This window comes from Mesitornis unicolor, unplaced genomic scaffold (genome assembly GCF_000695765.1).
Source record: "Mesitornis unicolor isolate BGI_N332 unplaced genomic scaffold, ASM69576v1 scaffold11035, whole genome shotgun sequence".
Classification (NCBI taxonomy): domain Eukaryota; kingdom Metazoa; phylum Chordata; class Aves; order Mesitornithiformes; family Mesitornithidae; genus Mesitornis; species Mesitornis unicolor.
In genome coordinates, this window is record NW_010183526.1 from 37,185 (window position 1) to 58,150 (window position 20,966).

Below are 20,966 nucleotides of genomic sequence, written 5' to 3' on the forward strand. Positions count from 1 at the left end.
CCTTGCCGCTGCTCATAAGGCTCACAACCCTTGCCTTGCTTTACTGTATCATATCAGTAAATTAGAGAGAGGCTTGTCCATGGAGAGCAAAACACGGGCTGAAGTCTGCCAGATTCCTAATGGAAAGACACTCAATTCCATTTTGGCCATGAACAAAAATCATGGAGAAGGATTAATTTTTATTAAAAAAATGAGCACCTGCCAAACAACTCTTGGAAACTACTAGGTGGCCCCCACTTTAAAAGCAAATGCGTTACCAAATATCACTTGTAAGAATCAAACCGTGTCACATTTTGGCATTTATCCCACTGTTTAGCTGACTTTCTCTGGGGGAACCAAGTGTGTATTTTCAAACTATGTGGGAATTACTGAGAAAGCTTCATATTCTCTGAGCAGTAACAACATTTTCGCAGCACTCTTTGGAGACCCGGCCATTGTTGCATGAGCAGGATCTCCCCACATATCTGGTTTTATCATGCTAAAGCAAATCAAAACCAATTCCTGCAACAGGAGCCTGAAAAATCCAGCAGCACTCTCTGACAGTCAAAATCAGAGGAGCAGCTGTTTTCAGATGTTCATGTAACAAATTACACTCTAAGTTTCAGTCACAAAATCTATAGCTTGTCATAGTTTTCCTCCAAAGGGAACTAACTTTGACAAGTTCTCTAAAATACTGGCAAAGGAAAAAAAAGGTATCTTTTCTACATACCCCACATGAAATCAGCAGAAAATTTACAACTACTCTGTAGATGTAAGTTGATACACCTAAACCTATTTTAAAACTTAACAGATCTACATTGATATAATGCTTAAGCATATGAGTCCAGTCCCTGTTGTTCCATGACAACAAAAATGAAATAATGAAATCCAGGCCTAATGGCGCTATAGATATTCACTCCAGTAAACCTGAAGCTGCATGATTTGTCACTCATGCATTTATCTATATATGGTAAAGTGGGTAAACACTGCATAAAATATATTTTGTGCTTCCCCGGTCTTGGACAGATTAGCACAAATTAAATTTCACACTAATCTGCCCATGGTCAGGAGTGCTACATTAGGAGTGAGGGGGATTCAGCTAATTGTAAAGAAAATTTTGCTCTATTACAATGATTTGTGAATATAGCAAATATATCCTGGAGAACTACCTTCATCAATATGTTTTATCAACACTGAATCAATAACAGATGATGAATAATACATGTGTGCAGGAATATATCATTTTAATTTGTTCACCAAATTTGAAGTAAGTTTTCTTTTTTTCTTACTTCATATTTTCTTACTGAGTTTTTAATATTATCATCATCATTTATGTTACACTGCTTAATGTTTGACCACTGAAGTCACATGGCATGTAAGTCACGTAAATCAAGACTGAAGAATATACTGAACTGCCAGAAGAGGGACATCCAGGATCAGAAGTTTGTTCCTCAGAGCAAATGTGAAACATGACATCAGGAATATGAGAAACCTTAAAAATACTACCTTTTTTAAGCAAAGTTTGCTGAAGCAAAACCATGCCAGGCATTAGGACAAAATAGCATGGTTATAATACATGTAAGACAGCTTGCTCTAACTGTATTACTCATGCTGATATTTTAAAAAAAATGAGGTATTGTCTAAGAAAAATGTTATATCTCTTCATATTAACCAACAAAGTTCTGGTCAGCTCTCTGGCTGATGCAAAAATAAAAATCCACATGGAGCAGCACTGGCCACACAGAAGGCAATGATCTTTCTTTTAGCTGAGTCAAAGATCCACAGGCAGCAACGTTGTGTCCACAGGGAAATGAAATGCCCAGTTACCCCATTCTGGGAAAGACTCACGGACACCTCAAAGAGGGCAGCAGATAGACTTTTAATGGAAATAACTGTGAAAAAGTCATGCTTCTCACCACAGGGCTGAAGCTCTGACTAATTTAAAAAAAATCAGTATTTATAACACCTCAGATATGTTTCTTTTGGCTTGAGACTAAATACTTGGAAATATTTGTGTTACACAGTAGGGTAACTGAGATAATATTATACTTTGTTTTGTAGACCTAAATTTTCTGCAGCAAACTTAACTCTGTGTACAGTTATAAACCAGGCTTTTTTCTGACTTTTGAGAAAATATGACACAGTTAAAAATCAGGAATGGTGGTATGTAAAACATCGATAAATAAATGTTAACAACTCCCCATCCTTTTCAAAGAAAGAATGCTATACAGTTTCTGAGTAAGCAAACACTACATACACACAGAAAACATTGTAAATAATATAAAACATTATGAAGTGTATTTAAAATGCTCTGAATAGCTTTAAACAAAAGCTGTTAGGCTCTAAATATCCAGGCTTTCCTCATACAGACTCCCCTGCATTTGTAGCTGTTGAATATTTAAATTTAAATGCAGGGCTTTAGCATAACATTTACACTTTCACTTTAACACATTTATAGAAATGCATTCTCCTCTTATCTTTGCTCAGAGACGATTTTCCATCTTTTCAGCGCAATGGTAAGATGCAGTGTGGGAGTTCACTCCAGGCCCTGCAAAAGTGGGGGCTGCAAGCCTGGGACCACCCCACCACCACTGAGCCCTTCCGGCACAAAATGTCTGTGCATCCATCGTGGGATTTGGGGAGGCCAGGAAAGGTCCTGAGGTGCGATGTCTTCCTCTCTCAGTCACATCTCAGCTAGACAGGGGATGCACAGGCCTCTTTTAACTCCTACACTTGTAATTCTTTAGCATTGCACTCTGGCTTGTCTTACAGAGGATGACTGGGAGTGAACTGTGAGGAAACAGCACCCTGGGAAACACATCTCTGCACCTTCAGGAACAGCTACTGGCTAGCACAGCCATTACCAGGTGTATCTCATCCATTTCTGTTTGGTGCTTGGGTCCTACTACATGGTTTCCTCTGCTTCATATTTTATACAGAAATATGTCTTACCACTGAAAACTGTGTCTCTTCCTCACTGATTTTGATCCTTCCTTTGCATCTAAGAAAGTCAGAACAGTAACTCCACATACAGTACATTCACATTGATTTTCCTTTTCACACAATGGGGTGCTCCTTCCACCATTTAGAAAGCATTCTAGATCTGTTCCAGGAAGTAAAACACATGTCCAAAGCAGCAGTAACTCAGCTCAACCGATTATCAGAACATTTGCAGAAATCTGATTGCCATCCAGTTGAAGGGATAAACCATAAACCTCTCCGGGGAATGTCCCCTTTCAACTAGCAACAAATAACAATGTTATTGCTCATGTTTTGGTAAATGTGTGGTACAGTGTGAGTTTCAAAGCCAAGATCCATTTGCTGCAGTTATCTCTCTCCTCATGAATGCACACCATTCTTTGCCAATGTCCAGTATTTATCCTTTAAAACTTTGTCCATTCCTCTTTATAGACTATTACAGCATTATGCTGATGTGTTAGATGAAAAGATTGTATGAGTCGGTCACATTTTTCAGGAACAAGTCCTACTGAATTCACTAGATCCTGGTGAGATGTAGTCTGGAATGCACATTAAGGTATTAATGGAGTGTGTATGCTTGATATCAAGTTTTCATGCTGAGCCGCACTGGTGTTAAACTAGTTTGATTACAAAGCCTAATGTAAATTCTTAGACAGATATTCTATTTTAGCTGAGAAACGAATGCTGACAGTTTACTGCGAGATGACAAATGAATGCTGACATTTTATTCTTACATGTTTATAAATCAGTTTAAAGGTTAAGAGTCATTAATGCGGGCAATCTGAAGAATCCATATACATAAACAAAATACTCATTTTGGATAACTATATATGTCCAATGTCATTGGCAAAAGATAAAAGTCAGATTAAAGAATGAGGAGAAAAATGCAAATTTATCAGTATTAGTTTATCTTTTAACTGGAAACTGAATTACTTGATTGATAGGCCTTCTGATCAAACCCACAATATATAATGTGGGCTTTTTTTGGTCATTTACTTAAATGACAAAATATTTACATGATGATTTGCAAAGAATAAAGATTAACCCCTCCCTTCCCATATGACCCACACTGATTGGAAGTGTTTGCCGGTAACAGAACCAATCTTGCAGTCACTCTGAAAAACAGCTAATCAGTATGGTCTGTTACATTCTTATTTTTATTCCAAATGTCCCTGATATTACCAGAGCTAAGAAATAGTCATAGTTTCCTCATACATTTCTGAGAAAAGGTTTAAACACTGCTCTGAGAAGAACACAAATTTCAGTGGCAGTTTTTAACACCTGATGATGGCTGCCTCCAAGTGAGAACGAGATCATGGAAAGTAAAAATTATTTATGGATTTTACTGAAACTCTGGTGGAGATAGACAGCCAAGATGAGCATATCCTATGCACCACATCAGAAACAACTACAGAGGATACAACCACCTTCCTCATCATATTATTACGTTGCTTAAGTAATGTAATGGGGTTTCTCTGTAAAGGCAAATTAAAACCAATACCAATTATTAAAAATGTGAAGCAAAATTAGCTTTGTGAAATACAAGGCCAAAATAATGGAATGATTTCTGGACATGAAAATACAATGCACATCAATGTACTTTTACTTGCCTCAGCATAGGTTTTGATGGGTAGATAACCTACACAACACAGTTTGCCACATACAGTCAAAGATCCCAACTCTTTTCCAGATGTGGATGAGATTTTCCTGATACAAATATGGTATTTTGTTATCTTCTGTTACCCATTAGCTAAAATACATGGTCAGAAGAGTGGGAATTAAACAATTCCTAAGCCTGTGTTTCACTTATGAATAAGGAACTGCAGCACATAACTACTTGGAAGTTATAGTTACATTTCCAGAATCATTAAACTGTATTTCAAACACACACAGAATATTCCTAAAATACCTATAGTCAAGGAAAGTCGGAAGCAGAACTTCGGATACTCTTTGAATGACTTCTTCAATTAATTTTGCCTTTATTTCTCAACATTCTTGAAGCACCTTCTTAATAAAAATTACTCAAAATTTGTTTTATGAACACTTTTTTCTCTTTAAACTGACTAGGGAAATAAATACCATTCAAACCCAGAAATCTATTTTATGTTGTTTAAGTAGGCCACAGGCTGCTCGGTGTTCACCAGTATCTCCTGAGCTCGCTAGTGCAGGACAATCTTCCCTTCTTCAGAGAGAAGTTAGAAAATGGAGTCTGCAGCTCAGGTCTAGCAAATACTCAAACTGAGCATCACTGTTACACAAAAACTGTATGTTCCACTGTAAAACATTCAGAGGTCTGACAATAAAAGAATCCAGAGTATTGCTAAATTGAAATTCACTTTCAAATTCAAGACAGTCCTCACTGCTTTCTTCACAGCTCATTTATACTCCTGCTCAAGACGCCAGCTGGCATTCAGACTGTTAGGAAAAGTTTAGAGGATGAGCTATTGAGAGATAGTCAATCTTGGTAAGCAAGGCCTTTCATTTCACCTCTACAAGAACATATTGCTTTTTCTTAAGCAATCACATGCAAGCAATTCAGATGTAATCCCTTTTCTGAACCCCAATAATAAAGTATATATCCTACTCTATGCAGAGCTGCACTTTGCCTGACCACTACATAAGCACCTGCCAAACATAATGAACACTTGCAGTGCAGGTATATCATCACATTTGTCTGCCATGATGGCTTGATTAAATTGACCTCTCGTTATTCAAAAGGCTGAGCAGACATCTGGAATAGTGTGCTGATATGGTACACTTGTGCTTTTTATATTGAAAATCTTTCAACTTTCTGAAAATTGTTATATAGAAGATAGAACTATCATATATACATGTTTTAAATTTGTTTGTTGGTTTTTAATGATTATCTTTAAATACTCTGCACTGAAATAAACCCAAAATATCATTCATCAAAAACAAACAACTTCTGTGCTTCATGTTTAAACTAGGTTACTCAGGAAGCAAACATTCACCACCACTAAATTTGGAAAATAGCAATACTTTGCATTCACATAATATGTTATGCCTAGGGAATAGACTTATTTTTTTAAAACATGTCCACTGCTCAAGATCTGCTCATGGCTGAACCAGTGAGATCTCATCAGTGTGTCAGTGATTATAACCCCTAAAGCCAAGCTTCTTTATTTCCTATGTCCCATATCTACATCTGCACAGCACATCATGCTGTTACACTGCCCTACTGAATCTGAACTTGAATTTCCTGAATGAACTGCTTTTGTGAGGAGATACTGCATGGGCCTTAGAAAACCTTTGTTATGTCTCAGAGTGCTGCAGAAAGATATTATTTTTCTTATGAGTTCCCGCAGTTTACAGGGACATCATAGAAATCATAGAAATCACAGAAATCACAGGATTACAGAGAATTAGGAGTTGGAAGGGACCTTGAAAGATCATCCAGTCCAACCCCCCTGCCAGTGCAGGATCACCTAAACTAGGTCGCATAGGAACGCGTCCAGGCAGGTTTTGAATGTCTCCAGAGAAGGTGTCGTGGTTTAGGGCTGGGCCAGCCACTAAATCCTGGACAGATGCTCTCTATTAACCCCTCTCCCCTCCCCAGAAGGGAAGAGAAAAGAGAATAAGGGAGAGAGACTTTATGAGTTGGAAAATAAAACTAACAGATTTAATGAAACAATAATACTAATACTACAGATAATATTGTGAATAGGAAAATAATGAAATATATATATAAATATGTACAAATATATACAAAACCAATATAAAATCCTCCCCCCACCCTTCCCCCCAATGACGAATACATCACCAGAGGCTCTGCAGAGCCGGGCACTGGAAAAAGTCCCAGACCAAACTCAGCAGCAGGTGGGAGCAGGACGCAGGACACACAAATCAGAATCAGCGGCAGATGAACGAGCAGGATTCTGCTCAGGCCTTGGCCTCTGCAGGATCGAGACGGACAGAAGGGTTGAGATGGAAGGAACAGTGAAAAAAGGAGCGAGACCCTCGTGATCCCTCGGCTTTATACCGAGTATGACGTATGTGGGATGGAATACCTCGTTGGTCAGTTTTGGGTCTGCTTCCCCCCTGTAGTCGCAGACACAGCACCCATGATGACTCAACTGACCTTGAACGTATCTTCTAGCAGCGCTGTTTGGGAAAACATGCTGCCAGTTTTCAGCAAGTTCAGTCACTTAAAGGAGACTGAGCTGAAAAGTAAAATCACTAAATAGAAAATTAGTTCTATTTAGCTCAAACCAGGACAGAAGGAGACTACACAACTTCTCTGGGCAGCCTGTGCCAGTGCTCTGCCACCCTCACAGTAAAGAAGTTTTTCCTTATGTTCACATGGAACCTCCTATGCTCCAGCTTGCTCCCACTGCCCCTTGTCCTTTCATTTGACATCAGAGAGAAGAGCCTGACTTCTTCCTCCTGACACTCGCCCTTTACAAATTTATAAACATAAACATCACCTAGAAATGTTCAAATTGTGCATTACTTCTTAGCATGTCTTCTAAGCAGAGACCAAGATAAGTGTCACACCTCACTTTTCCCACAATAAGAAGCATCATTGCTGCTTCTGAAAAGAGGTTGCAAAAATAGTGAAGATAACTCATAACAGGGAAAAGAATGTTTCCAACAGGGCCTCCCAAGAACCAGAGACAAGCAGCTGACAAAAATTGTATACGAATGTTTCCATACCTATTAAATTGAAAGGCAGTTCCATACCTTCCTAGAGCACAATCTTTACTGAGAGAAGCATGATTATAGATATATTAAAACTGCTTCATCCACCCTTCAGGCTGAGAAGGCAATGCTCTTGAAACTTGAGGAAGCCTTTACAGTATCTTGGCAGCTGAAGCAGCAATTGTCCTCAGACAACATATGAAGGGGCACATCTTACATGGTCTGAGGGGGATTTAAACTACTGGAAGTCATAGACTGTGTTGATGCAGTGATGGGACTTGCCATTTTTCCATGTCTTCTCTCTGCTTATCTAAGAGTCTGTTAGATGCAGATGACATAACCAGCTGGGGAAACAGTCCTGAGCAGACATTGAGATAAGTTTCTGTAGATGTACGTTGCTTCCCAAACAAAGAATATTTAAGATGCACCATAAAATGAGCTCTCCTGCACGTCAGTAGTAGTGTCTAGTCCCAAAGGCATGCACACTTTCCCTTTTCTGTGGATAATTCTGCATCCCCACTGTGTTCCCCAGGAAAAAGTAAATCTTATGTAGATCAAACGCTGGCCCTGCTCTTCTTAACTCAAAGAAGTCATACTCCTGGTAGAAGACATGAACTGTTGTCTGGATGAGAGTTTCAGCTGTTATGTACATTTCAGAGTGATCTGACTCCTTCAGCAGAAGCAATGCTATAAGTAATTTGTCTTTCAACACATTGCAGATTATTAATTACAGAAAATAGATGTATATATCATGGTAGCTGGGCTTGACCCAAAATGCATGCAAAAACAAGCTCTTTAATTGCTTTAAAATTATCTTAACAATTAAATTCTTAGGAAGATGGTGAAGCTAACTGCAGTTGCAGGGGCATATTCTGTTCTATGTGGCATTGGAAAAAACATGCTGTAACTCAAGTTACAATTTAGCATAAATTAGTTACTTTCTTCTGGTGGAATTGAAAGGAAAACCTAGTCTGATTAACGATAAAGGAAAAATATAATGACTATTTACTGCATATAATTTCAGTGAAAAATTACTATATCTGTATTAATTCATTTGTAATATAAATGTGAATCGACAGATCTTCACTGTGTTCGTAGTGATTTGTGTGGTGGCTAGGCTGGTTTAGTTTTGATGCATTCTTACTAGATGAGCACACCTCTGGAACAACTGTTCCAGAGTAAATTTATACATGTAGAAAATAGAGTTTGATTTTTGATGAACCGGTCATTAAAAAAAAAAAGTAAAGCAAACCAATTCATTGATAAGTGTCTGGATTAATATCAACACAGTACTTGGAGAAAAATCACTTCATCATCACTGAGAATTCAAAGACAAAACTGTCCTTCTTCCAAAAAAGCACTTCTATACTTTGTCATATGGGGCTTGGGGCATGGTGAAAAAGATAGGCTGAAGTCCTAGTCTGAATTTAGATTCAAATTTTTCTGAGTTTAGCAATGTTCAGATCCGAAAGTTTTGCTTACCTCACTGCAAATTACTTTGTATTTTTCTTACATATTTTCAGCCAAGCTGAAGCTGAGCACTGGAGGGATTTAATGCAGAGATATCTACCTGATTTAGAAGATGGAACTAAAGCTTGTTTCACTGGGACATCTCCCATTTGTTACAGTTAAAACAGGAATTAATTTCAAGTGAGGTTGGAGGTAACCTTAGAGTCCAGGCCCATGATGATCAGGGTAACATCTGGTGAAACTTGCTTTTAGTTTTCTAGAGATTTGTTACCTTCTATGTGAAATCTTGCCCCTGGAGAGGAACAACCACGGGCACTGGACCAAGTTTCTCAGAGAGGCTGTGGAGTCTCTGTCCTGGGAATACCCTAAACCCAACTGGACACCACCCTGAGCAATCTCTTGTAGTCTGCTACAGAGCAGGGGTGGGGCTGGACTGGGTGCCTGCCAGCCTCAGCCATTCTGTGACATTGCCTTTGCTGAGATATGGTTCTACCCCTCTGTAATTTTGAGGAGTTAGTGGCTCCTACTCTACAGCCAGTGGTATCACATACAAAAGCAGCTGTTTGTGTAGTATATAAATGCAGCATAACCTGTATAAAGGTCACAAAGACATATTCTCTTTTATCTGCTCCTAGACGCTGCAACTGGAGTGAGCAATTCCATAATTCATTTCAATGGGAGTTTTGTTAGCATTAGATGTAGGCTCCAAATGCCTGACCTGCATTTTTATGGGTGATTTGTTAGTGGCAGTGGGTAATCCTGCAAAGAGAAGACGTTCTGATGCTCTGCAGAGTACTAACTTTACCTCATCTCCATTTCTAAGAGAACTTTAGATAGCAGGGTAATTCATGCTTTCAGGATGCTACATTTTGCATCAAACTGTTTACTGTAATGAAACAAGTAATTTATTTTTATCTGAGCTTACATCGTATCTCTCACTTCACTGCTGGTTCTGAACATCAGTAGAAGGTCCTTGAACTGTGCTTCTCCACACTGGTGATGCATCCACAATGGGATCTTCCACAGCCCAGAATAATGGTTCATAAGTGTCACTGGACAAAGTTGTACAACATTTCATTTTTTCTTTTTAATCTTATATGCTGATAAGAAAGGTTTGGAACTTGTTGCTTGGGAAATAAAACTTGCATTTTTATCATGTAAGAATTGAATTCTACATTAACCTTGTCGGTTATTGGCATTAATTGTGTTGATCATGATCTTAAAAAAATGCAAAAACTAATATTCTTACTTATCCATAATATGTGGTTGGCATACAGCAGTTGGCATACAGCAGTTGGCATACACAGGAGTTTCATATCAGGAAGGTATAATGCTAGAGCAGCTGTCCCATGCCCAGGCAGGTCCTTGGCACTGGGGGGGACCTCCTTCACCTGGCTGAGCCCAGGATGTGGGAAACGAGGTGAGGCAACGCATGCAGGGTAATGCTCGTCACCCATGGCTATAACCTAGAACCTTGCACCTTGCTTCTGCTGTGTCCACTGCCCTGCTGTGAGTTGTGCTTTGGGTTTTAAGGCAGTAGAAGGGAAAGAGTTTTAGATTAATCTTGCCTAAATTACATTTGAAGAGTTTTCTTCCTGTGGTCTAGAAAACAGTTCAAAGATTATCCATCTAAACAGATTTTTTTTTCAAATTCTTCTTACTTGCTCTTTTTGTTGAAAGACATCATTTGAGGGGGTTCCTCTTGTATTCTGCTTTGAAAACTTGTGGCAATAAACCAAGATGTTCCCTTCCCTTTGCATACCTACTCTAATATAGAAACTTCAATCACAGGGTGAGATGGCTTCTTGCTAAAACAATTTTCTTCCTTGATCAGTCTTTGAACTTATAGGTCTTTTATTAGATTCCATAAACGTATCTCTTGGGGGTAGTTTCATCAGAATTAGCACGAGATCAAAAATGTCAAAGCATCAAAGCGCCAGTCTGTTCTCCCTCAAGCCAAACACCAACATAATCAGCCCACTGGTATTTTCTCCGTATGTCCCTTAGACTCAAGTTGTGAGGGATTTAACAGGGCTTCCTCAAAAAACGGAAAGCAAATGAATTGAAGGTGAATTCTCCCAAGTGACTGAATAAACCAGCCATGCAGGGACACTATTCAAGGGCTCCACAGACTTGAAGCCATATCACCATTTCACATCTCAGCTTCTCCGTTTACTACTCTTGAGGCTCACGCTTCAAACTGGACTGAGAGAGGCAGGGCTGCTTTTGGCACCATGTAGATTGAGGACTGGATTTCTCCAGTTTACTCGGTATCAGCCGGTCATAACTACAGGACAGAACTTATGGAATGCAGAAGTTTCTCTCCTTTTATGTAAAGAAATTATAAGTGAATGTGAATTATTGAGCAGAAAGCTGATTGGTGAAGGATGGGCTTTGAAAACAGTAGCGATGCTGGTGGACCTGAGAAATGAGTACATTTAGATGTAGCCATCACTGCAGAATCCTATGAACCTGGCTTTACAGTTGCAGTAAGAACAACTAGAACTGGGAAAGCTGAGACGAAAACTACTTGTGAAGGTGTTTCCAGCTTTATCCAGTTCTATTCAGCACACTGGTGGCTTTCCTATCTACCCTATCCAAAAGTTTGAAAGGAACAGCTCTTATTCATAGCCATATGCACTTACAAGCAAAACCGAGCGGAATGTGAGCTATTGATTTTTATTATTAATAGTGCTGTGAAAGGTTCCTGTCAGCCTGAGTTGTTGAAGGGAGCTGTGTGAACACCTGGGGTGTTCTCCCTGGGCTTGCTCACGCACTGCCCCGGTGCTGAGCTGGCAGCAGCTGCCTATCACCACCTCCTCCTTTCACCAGCCTCTACCCAAATCAGGTACCTTGATTCAAGATGGTTTAAACAATTAAAAAAATTAAAAATACCAAACACAACAGGAAACAAAAAAGACAATTGCAAAACCAACAAAGCTGGTAGGTGGAAGAAATGAGTACATGGGCAATTGAATGTGCAGGTATGAGCAAATACCTTGACCTGTGCAAAGCAGCTGACAGCAGACAGGGGAGAGAGCGATTTTGCCAGGAGCACATTTAAATTTGAAAGTGAATGAACGTATCATCATCCTCCATGCACCACAAGGTGCCAGCTACCTACGCGATGAGGATTAAAGAATCTGATTATTACTTCTGCAGCAACAAATTTGTCTAATCACCTCCTTCAGCTGCTTAATGTAACTTCTTAATCTAGTTTAGGTTCTTTCCCTCTTTTGGACATGCTCATCTCTGTGTATGTTTCATACATAACATATGTGTGCATCTGTGTATACAGTAAGAAAAACATGTATTTAGAAGTTGAAACTTACGTTTTCCTGTTCACCCCAGCATGAAAACTCCACAATTCATTCCGCTTGTGCCTCCATACTATGAAGAAGCTTTAATTATGTGAATGTAGGTTTCCCTCCCCCCTTCTTGCCCCATGCTCTGTTTCACTCCATACACAAGTGCCACCAGTATTATTTTAATTCATTTTGATGTGGCTCTACGAGGTCTCAGAGGGGCCTGGATTCAAAGCACTGTTAGTGACCTACGTGAGAAACTTCAGTTGTGAGAACCAGGCATGCTCACAGGCTGACACAGCTGAAGCTTGGGTATCTGATTTCTCTCTAAATTACAATAACGCCACACACATCTGTTCTGTGGTGCCTGTCCCAGTGATTCTTGGCAGTACAGTACCCCAGCCATGAAGGAGACCTGAAAGTTGGGCAGAGTTGTGGTTCTCTTTCTCAGTGTTAGCCTTGGGGAAAAGGAGACAACCAGGAGTCAGAATCTCTGCACTGGCAATATTCAGTGTTTGGGAGTGATTTTCCAAGAATTTTGTCTCACAGATACTTCTCATAGATGCCTCTCTCAACAGGCCTTCTGGGGTGGGCAGTGTTTTTGTAGTGCTGCTGCCTTTTGAGCCATCAACATACCCACACCGCACGCTCCAGATTCCCAAAGTGCTGATTCTCTTTTCCTTATCTTTGCCCCTTGGTGAGATTATCCCCCACCACCCTTCTTCCATTGTACTCAACACAGAATTTTCTTCAAGCCAGGTTTTCCAGGCTGTTCAGAGCTTCACCTTAGCTCCACTTTTTTAGAGTGGATTCTGGTTCACAGCTTATATACATTCAGATAAATGAATGTGATCACTTCCACCTCACCTTAATGATGATTCTGGCTTTGATTTAATCTTTTAATTTCTACGTCAGGATCTTTTTTCATTGTTTTTAGCTTTTTTGTTCTGCATTTCTCAGTGGTGCAGCATTTACTGTACAAGGGAGCAAACACTTTATACATGCACTCAGACCGTGTTTGGGATGCCAGGCCATCAGTACAGTTTTGTATCATAAGACCAGGAAGTATTTTAATGCCTTTTGTTGAGCTATTAATTCCCATTTGATAGCCCCAAAGGTTTATTCCCTGACTCCAGCTGACAGGGATTAGTGGATCCCCACCATTTAACCAAGGTGCTCTGCTACCTGCTGAGTTCCTGGTGTCAAAGGCTCATTAAGGAAGGGCTCTCTTTGCATAGGTGACTTGATAAATAATTAATAAACCTACAAAAAATGTAAAAGCAGAACTAGGGAAGAATCTCTACTCAGGAGGAGTTTTTAGCACCTGTTCTATTATCACCTTAAGCAAATGCATAGATATAATCTGAAGAAAATACAAATAACCACTTGGTCAGAAAACATGTTTAAGTAGTTTATTCCTGTAAATAATACTTGTGACTTAAACATAGAGGTGCTTAAAGTCCCCAGTTGGCATTAGACCAGTATTGTACAAACTGGTTTAAGAGGCAGGAGAGAGATTTCTGGCTGGCCAAAGTATTTATGTTCTTATTTCAAATGAGCTCATTAAAAAATGGGTGCAATAAAGTAAGTGAAAAAAAGGAAAAGAGTGCGTAAAGGTATGGGAGAACATGGTTCCTGAGCCCAGCTACTTGAGTAGCTGTCATTATTAAATGCTTTCAATTTTTAAGAAATGTATAAGAAATAAAATGTCAGTAATCTGTATTTGCCACCCACGTAGGTAAAGTTTTACTTTCAGAGAGTGTGATGGCATAACTTTGGGGTTTAGCATGTGTCAGAGTTGCTAGCTGCTCCTGTAAAGTGAGCGAAATGTGTATAAAACTGAGTAACTCTGTACCCACAGATGAACAGGTTGTGCTTGTTTTGAACTTGTAAAAATGGCAACAGTCAACCAAGTAGGTGATCTATAAAGGGAAAACGCTACCAGGTATATTCTGTTATGTGAAAGCAATTGGACTAGCCAGTGGGAAGAATATAATGCAGCATGACAGGCTTTAATTTACTCCTGCAATGTATCAGGTACCCTCAGCATATCCAGTTCAGAAATGTTGTGGGGCAAGGCTTTTCCCTTTCAGCACCACTTTTCAGCTCAGTACTTCCTTTAACCCTGATATTCTCCTTCACTTCCTCAGTCTAAACATACCCCTAGAGCTCCGCAATTGTAAATTATGCTAACTGTGGCTTTCTGACCAACTTCACCTAAAAGTTTTCATCTGAACACATAGATCTTTCAGAATAAGCTTATTTCAATCCAGATGTAATTGCTTAGTTCTTTAAAACAATTTTGTATGATGGATAATCTTCAAAATAATGTTTGCCACCAAAAAAGGTCAAAATGTACCATTTCTATTAAAAATTGTGGATTCTTAGACATGTTGGTGTGGTATTTTCTAATAAATGGTTAATTGATAATAAAGAATGATTTGTCTGTTTTATTCTGTTTGTAACACTTTTTCTCCTTCACAAGACTTGTTACCCAAAGTTTATGCTGTAGGACCAGTTTTGGCACTACTGAAATGGATGTAAACAGCAGGTACTTCTGTTGAGACTGAGAATTAGAACAATTTTAAGCACTCTTGTTCTGTGTTTAAAGCCCAGCTAACCACCAGAGTTGTTAATAGTTTGTGAAGAGTTTGTTATTTTTGCTTGTGGATCAGATGTACCTGTTCACTTACACTTACAAATAAAACAAAAAGGATTAATTCAAAGTACACAGGGATAGTGTTGCTGAACGTCAAATTGCATGCTCTTACACTAGACTCCAACTGGCTGCTTAGTTGAAATACCATCCTTTTATGTATTTGATTCCACACTGTTTCTTTGGCTGATACAGGATCTTAATCAATACAACTGCTTATGTGACTATTCAGGTCATGGTTTTGTTTTCAAATTTGTAGGATGAAAAATGTAACAATAGGTGACTTTTATAATATCTTTTTTAATGAAAATAGTGTACAGGAGACTGAAACACTGCAAGTGAAGGGTATTAATTGTGCATTAGTTCAGATTTCAATATAGCATAAATTATTGAATACTATTTCTATATTGAATTAGTGAAGCAAACTGCCGTTCTATTTAAATGAATGTTATTGTTTTTCATATAAGACCACTGAACACATTAAGAAGCATGACAGAGGTGTTATGAAGCAGATTGTTCCACTGATTTTGACATATGGAGTTACTGCCAGGGGAGTGTCTTCCTTAGCTCCAATAAAGGCAACAGCCTTCCTAGTTTCAGACCTTCACATTCTGAGTTTTAGTTCACTGGGTTGTCTTAGACTTGGTTGCATTAGTGACCTCCATTGAAGAGGAGGCATTCTTTGTACTCGTTTTCTACTTGTACACTTTGCTTCCATTGAGGAGGGGGCAATGTTAACCTGTTCCTAAGAGCTTCTTTACACTTTGTGAGCTCTAAATCCTTGAAAAACAAAATAAAATGAATTTAAAGAAATTACTGCCAAACATCTCCAATGACCTGGAATTTTATTCCATCCATATACATGCATAGTAACAACATTTGTTGAGAAATTATTTCTATCAGAAGTAGAACATTATCTTTGTGATCACCAGTTGCAGTATTGCTACTCTTATATTTAAATATATCTTATATATGAATTAGATTCATAACTGCAGCATTGAGTTTAGGGTTTTGTTTTAGACTGTGCCTTTCAAAAGATAAAACTGATTGATATGACCTCATCATTTACAATACTGCTTCCAGTAATTTTGTTCATTCTTTATAAAGTATTGCATTTAACAGCAAAGGTTTAAAAATTGAGACAGAGATGCATCAGCAAAAGAAAATACAAGTACTATACAAGAAAAAAATTGCCATCTTCATTTAACGTACGTTTCAGATTAAGAAAGTGGACAGAAACATACTGCTACATACAAATGCAAAGCCTAATGACTAAGGTACTGTATCTGCTAAAATATAAAGTGCAAACTGAGCCCAATTGTTCAAAAAATTGAAATTTAAGGCGAACTTTACAGCATAGTTGAAACTTCTTTGCAAGTTATATTTTAGCATATACATACTTCTGCAACAGCATAGAAGAAAAAAAATCAGGATACACAAGTGCTTTTGAAGCTATTTCTAAAATGCTTTTCTGTATTGTTTGTGACTATTTTCTTTAAAATCTACTATACAGTGCAAACCATATGTGCTACACAATAACTATACAATAACATTACAAATGACTTTAATATAAAGTTTTTAAATAAAAAATAACATAACTACAGCTATGAATACTGCTGGTAAAATAAATTAATATTTTTGAAAATGGCACCAATAATACACTTTACTAATGGACTGTAATGAAATTACACCTTTAAGTCTTCAACTCAGCAATAGTGAAACCTCCTGATTGTCCAGATGTAATTCAAACAGCTTGCTTTAGACTGTATGGAACAATATGCTAAACACAGGTACCAAAGGTGACCGACCGATTGTTTCATTTGACATGTTCTGCTGCATGTGACGAGCAATAAAACTTCTTATGAGTTATAAAGTTTGAAAGATTGTTGAACTGGATGTCACACAGTCGGCAATACTTTCCACTGCTTGGGGCCTGGGTAGAACCATTCACGCCTTTAGCTATACTAGACAACTGTTCCTCTGCTGTAGGAATTGCTGGAGAGACGTTTTCATTTGCAGTTAAGGGATTCTCAGAGATCCAAGAAGGAGACTTGTGCCCTTCCTCATGTGGAGGGTTCTGGGAAATGTTCTCCTGTTGTGGGTTTGCGGCAGGCCTTTCCTCCTGTTTCAGTCCCCCATTAACTATTACCATGCCTCGGTTTTTCGGCAACAGCGGAAGAGACTCTTTCTTCTGCACAGCACATCCATTCGAAGGCACCTGGCCTTTAGGAGATTCACTTTCTATTTGTGTATTTGTGCTTTGATCTAAATCAGTATTATGAATGACGAGAGAACCAGAAATGTAATCGCTTGGCTTTATTCCATAATATGGAGAAAGCTGATCTGCTCCTTTAGCTTTCTTTATTGCTCCAGGGTAAAGGCATTGTGGAAGAAACAAATGTTTGTTTTCTTCTTTTGTAGCAATAAGCTGGGCCGCTTCACTAAAGACTTTTAGTCCTTGAAGTGTTGCTAAGTGTGTGGAAAATAAGTTTCCATTAGGAGAGGACTGTTTTGAGTTTCCATTTTTCTCACATTTGATTATGCTTCTTTCATAACTGACATCTGGGCTGTTTCTTTCACTTTCTGGGTTTTGAAACACCTTACTGTCAAGCTGTCCCAGGTCATTACGCTGATGGGCAGTGACAGGGCAAAAATTTTGCTTGTGAGCTAGGTAGTTCTCTACCTTGTTAAAACTGATCTTGCACACTGTGCACTCATGGTAGTCCAGCAACCTTTTGGGAGAAGTGGATGTCCTCTCTGACGGAGGTAAGCATTTTTTGCTGAGATCTATTGGCACATCCATCTCCAAGCAAGATACGGTGGAGTGGGGAGTATCACACTTTGAAACTGGAACACACTTGTTAATAGACAGTGATGTTTCCAGATGCTTCGAGACTATTCCTGGAAAGATATCACATCGTGGGTGGTAACATTCCCCAAGGCCTTCTGTTGACTCTTGAGTAGATGTACAAGGATTGCCAAGATTGGCCACTTCTAGAAATCGCTGTTGAACAAGTGGTGGCCTTTGCTCTTGCTCTGGTAGGCACATCTCATACATCTTCCTTCGCTTCCGGGTACGCATTGTTCTCTGCATGGCAGGCACTTTGTTGGAAGCGGACCTCTTCAGTGGGGGATCGTGGCGAGTAGCACAGTAATACTGCTTGTGGACCATGTACGTTTCATGTCTGCTGAAAGTAATATTACAAGCTTCACATGTGGTCTTGTTGGGATCACTCTCCCCTTCTACTAAAGGAGCGTTGGGATTCTTCACATCAGGAGGTTTTCCATTTATCTTCTCATCACCGTTGCTTGCAGTTGACAACTTCTTAGATTGTGCTGTAAAGTCTTTTTCATGACTTTTATTGTTTGGCCCAATCAAATCTAAAACATTGGAAGAGTTTATGCACGACGTCTGCAGAAGCTGATTCTCTGGATCTGATGTGTGAGAAGCTGCATTCAGGATGTTTATAGAGCTTTGACCATTACTGGGACTTACAGCTTCTGGCATTTTTTCTGGAACACTGGAAAAATCTGGTGACTTTGCCATCTGCTGCCATCGGCTGCTGCAGTAATGCTTTTTGTGTACCAAGTAGTTGTCCAAATTATTGAATGTTATGTTACACTCAAAACATGTAGCCCCTTTGGGCATCAAAGGACTGTAAATTACAGGAGGATAATTGCTACTTCCATGCCTCAGTCTTCGATGGACCAGTTCAGACATTTTGGCTAGTATCTCTGAAGCCTGAGGAACCACAGTGATGTCTTGGGGAAAAGCAAACTGGGAAAGAAAAGGTCCCATTGGGAAAGAAGGACCAATATTAGGCTGAACTGGCGATGAAGCAAGTCTTGGACTGGATGGTTCAGATTTTATTTTAGTGTACGAAAAACTCTGCTTATTTGTGGCAGGCTGGGTTTCTGGTCTCTGGTTTGGAAGGAAAAGTGGAGCCTTTTTTTCACATTTATCAAGCTCTGTATCAGAACTTGCATCTTTAGTCTGCATGGTCTTTTGGCTCTGGGGAACATCATTTCTGCTCAATAGGTCTGACGCTGGCTGTAAACCTTCTTCATTTCCACTTGGAGAGTGTTCAATGTCACTTTCTCTCTGAATTTTGTTGCCAGAAACATGTAACTCTTGGTGCTGCAGTAGCTCCCTCTGAGTTTGGAAGCCAAAATGGCAGTGATTGCATCTAAAGGCAGCTTGAGTAAGATGCGAGAACAGGTGCTGATGAAAGTTAATCACTGAGTCTGCAGTGTAAGTACAAACTGTGCATTTCAGACTAGCACCGGGCGGGAGAAATTCTTCCATTTTCACTCCTATAGAAAAGACAAATAAAATACAAAATAAAGTGACTGTTTTGCCCTTCATGAAGTATACTGGAAATCAGTTGCACAGAAGGCACAAACACAGTGAGAACAACTAATTTTCTTCTGATGGGATGGTATTAGTCACCCTGAAAATACTTGAATTGATTCAGAACTTCTTTCCTCGAAGTGCTAGAGGATATTCCCAGACTTCTGCTCTGCTTTGGAGAGCCTTAGTATCTGCATGCATTCAGCAGAGATGAAGGGAAAGAAAGAACAAGGGAAAGGATAAAAATAGACTGGAATTATTCTAAATGAAAAGGTCTTGGAAATTACCATTTTAATTAAAGGGGACATAATGTTCCCCATACACAATCACTTGAAATTTTGAATGCACAGAAAGCACATGAAGGTCAAGAGGCTCAAGGTTATGATGTGCATTGAGGTACAGCCCTCAAACTCAGAGTGTCTGAAAGCCACAGACACAGCAGAAGTAGCATTTTGAGCACTACTGATGCTCAGGTCTTCGCCTGCATGACTTGACTGCAGTGTGGGAACAGGATATAGATCTATCCTGGTCAGAAAGGACGGATGAGTTGCATTCATTGTGAAGGGAGGAGGAGGAAGAGGAGTAAGACACTCCTTCAGCAACATTTTATCTTCCACATATAATGGCCATAGGCAACTACTGCTGCAATGCAACACCTTTTCCTCATTAAATCACTACAGCTTTCCCTATCAAGAAAAGCACATTCAAAACCATCTTAAAATCACTGCTGAAGCAAAAAGCCCCCATGTTTCACCGTATTTTGAAACTGAAAATGCTTTAAAAAGAGGTAAGATCAATTTTCTCTACTGCAACAACATAGATTTTGATTACGTTTTAGACAATAAAAACTGACAAAATATTGGTAGGGATGACATTTGGAATCTAAAAATTGTTATTTGCTCTGTCTACACAGGCACATAGATATACCCTGCCTTGGTCAGGTAAACTAGGTTTGTGGTAGCTGGACAACATAAAGCTGTAAGAATATTGTGTCTCAAAATGTGGGAAGTCATTCTGTTGTACCTGAAGGTCCTCACTTCTCCCCTACCATCAGTGACTTCCATAGGTGTAAATAACATTTTAATTTGAACTACTCTCGGTCTGAGAGACCAGAAGGGAGCAAGGAGATACACAGCACTTCAATCAGTGCTTGTTCCCCATCAGGCACTTTTTCCCAAGGAGGCCTTATGAAGCTTTAGTTCCTCCACTGCCATCAGATGGTGTTTCATATGCTTCCACCTCATATGGTACTCATGGTGGAGTGTCTCTATAGACTTTGCACTTCAGTCAGGGCTCCATGCTTCAGTGGTGTGGTTTTGCTACATCACCCAGCGGGAATGGTAACAGAAGATGAAGCAGACACAGCATCAGCTTACAGTATTTGGAAGAGGAATGCTTCATTCCTACTGCAGAAGCTGTTATAGCTTGTGATAATCTGTATAGAAAAATAAAGATTGACAAGATCTGAAAGAAAGCAAGAATGACTGAACTGACTAGTTTATGACTAAAAAGGACTAAAAGCCTCTCATCTAAGAAATACCTAAAGATTCTTACTGGAAATTCAGCA

At 39.2% G+C, this 20,966-nt stretch overlaps 1 protein-coding gene across 1 annotated transcript in view; it reads right to left on the minus strand.

The window, feature by feature from the left end:
* Positions 1-15,876: 15,876 nt before the first annotated feature.
* Positions 15,877-20,966, minus strand: part of ZFPM2 (zinc finger protein, FOG family member 2) — an 18,645-nt gene continuing 13,555 nt past the window's right edge. The window contains exon 4 of the mRNA XM_010184174.1: positions 15,877-19,362. Within this exon, the coding sequence (XP_010182476.1) occupies positions 16,865-19,362 (2,498 nt within the window). The 3' untranslated portion in view covers positions 15,877-16,864. The remainder of the gene's footprint in view (positions 19,363-20,966) is intronic.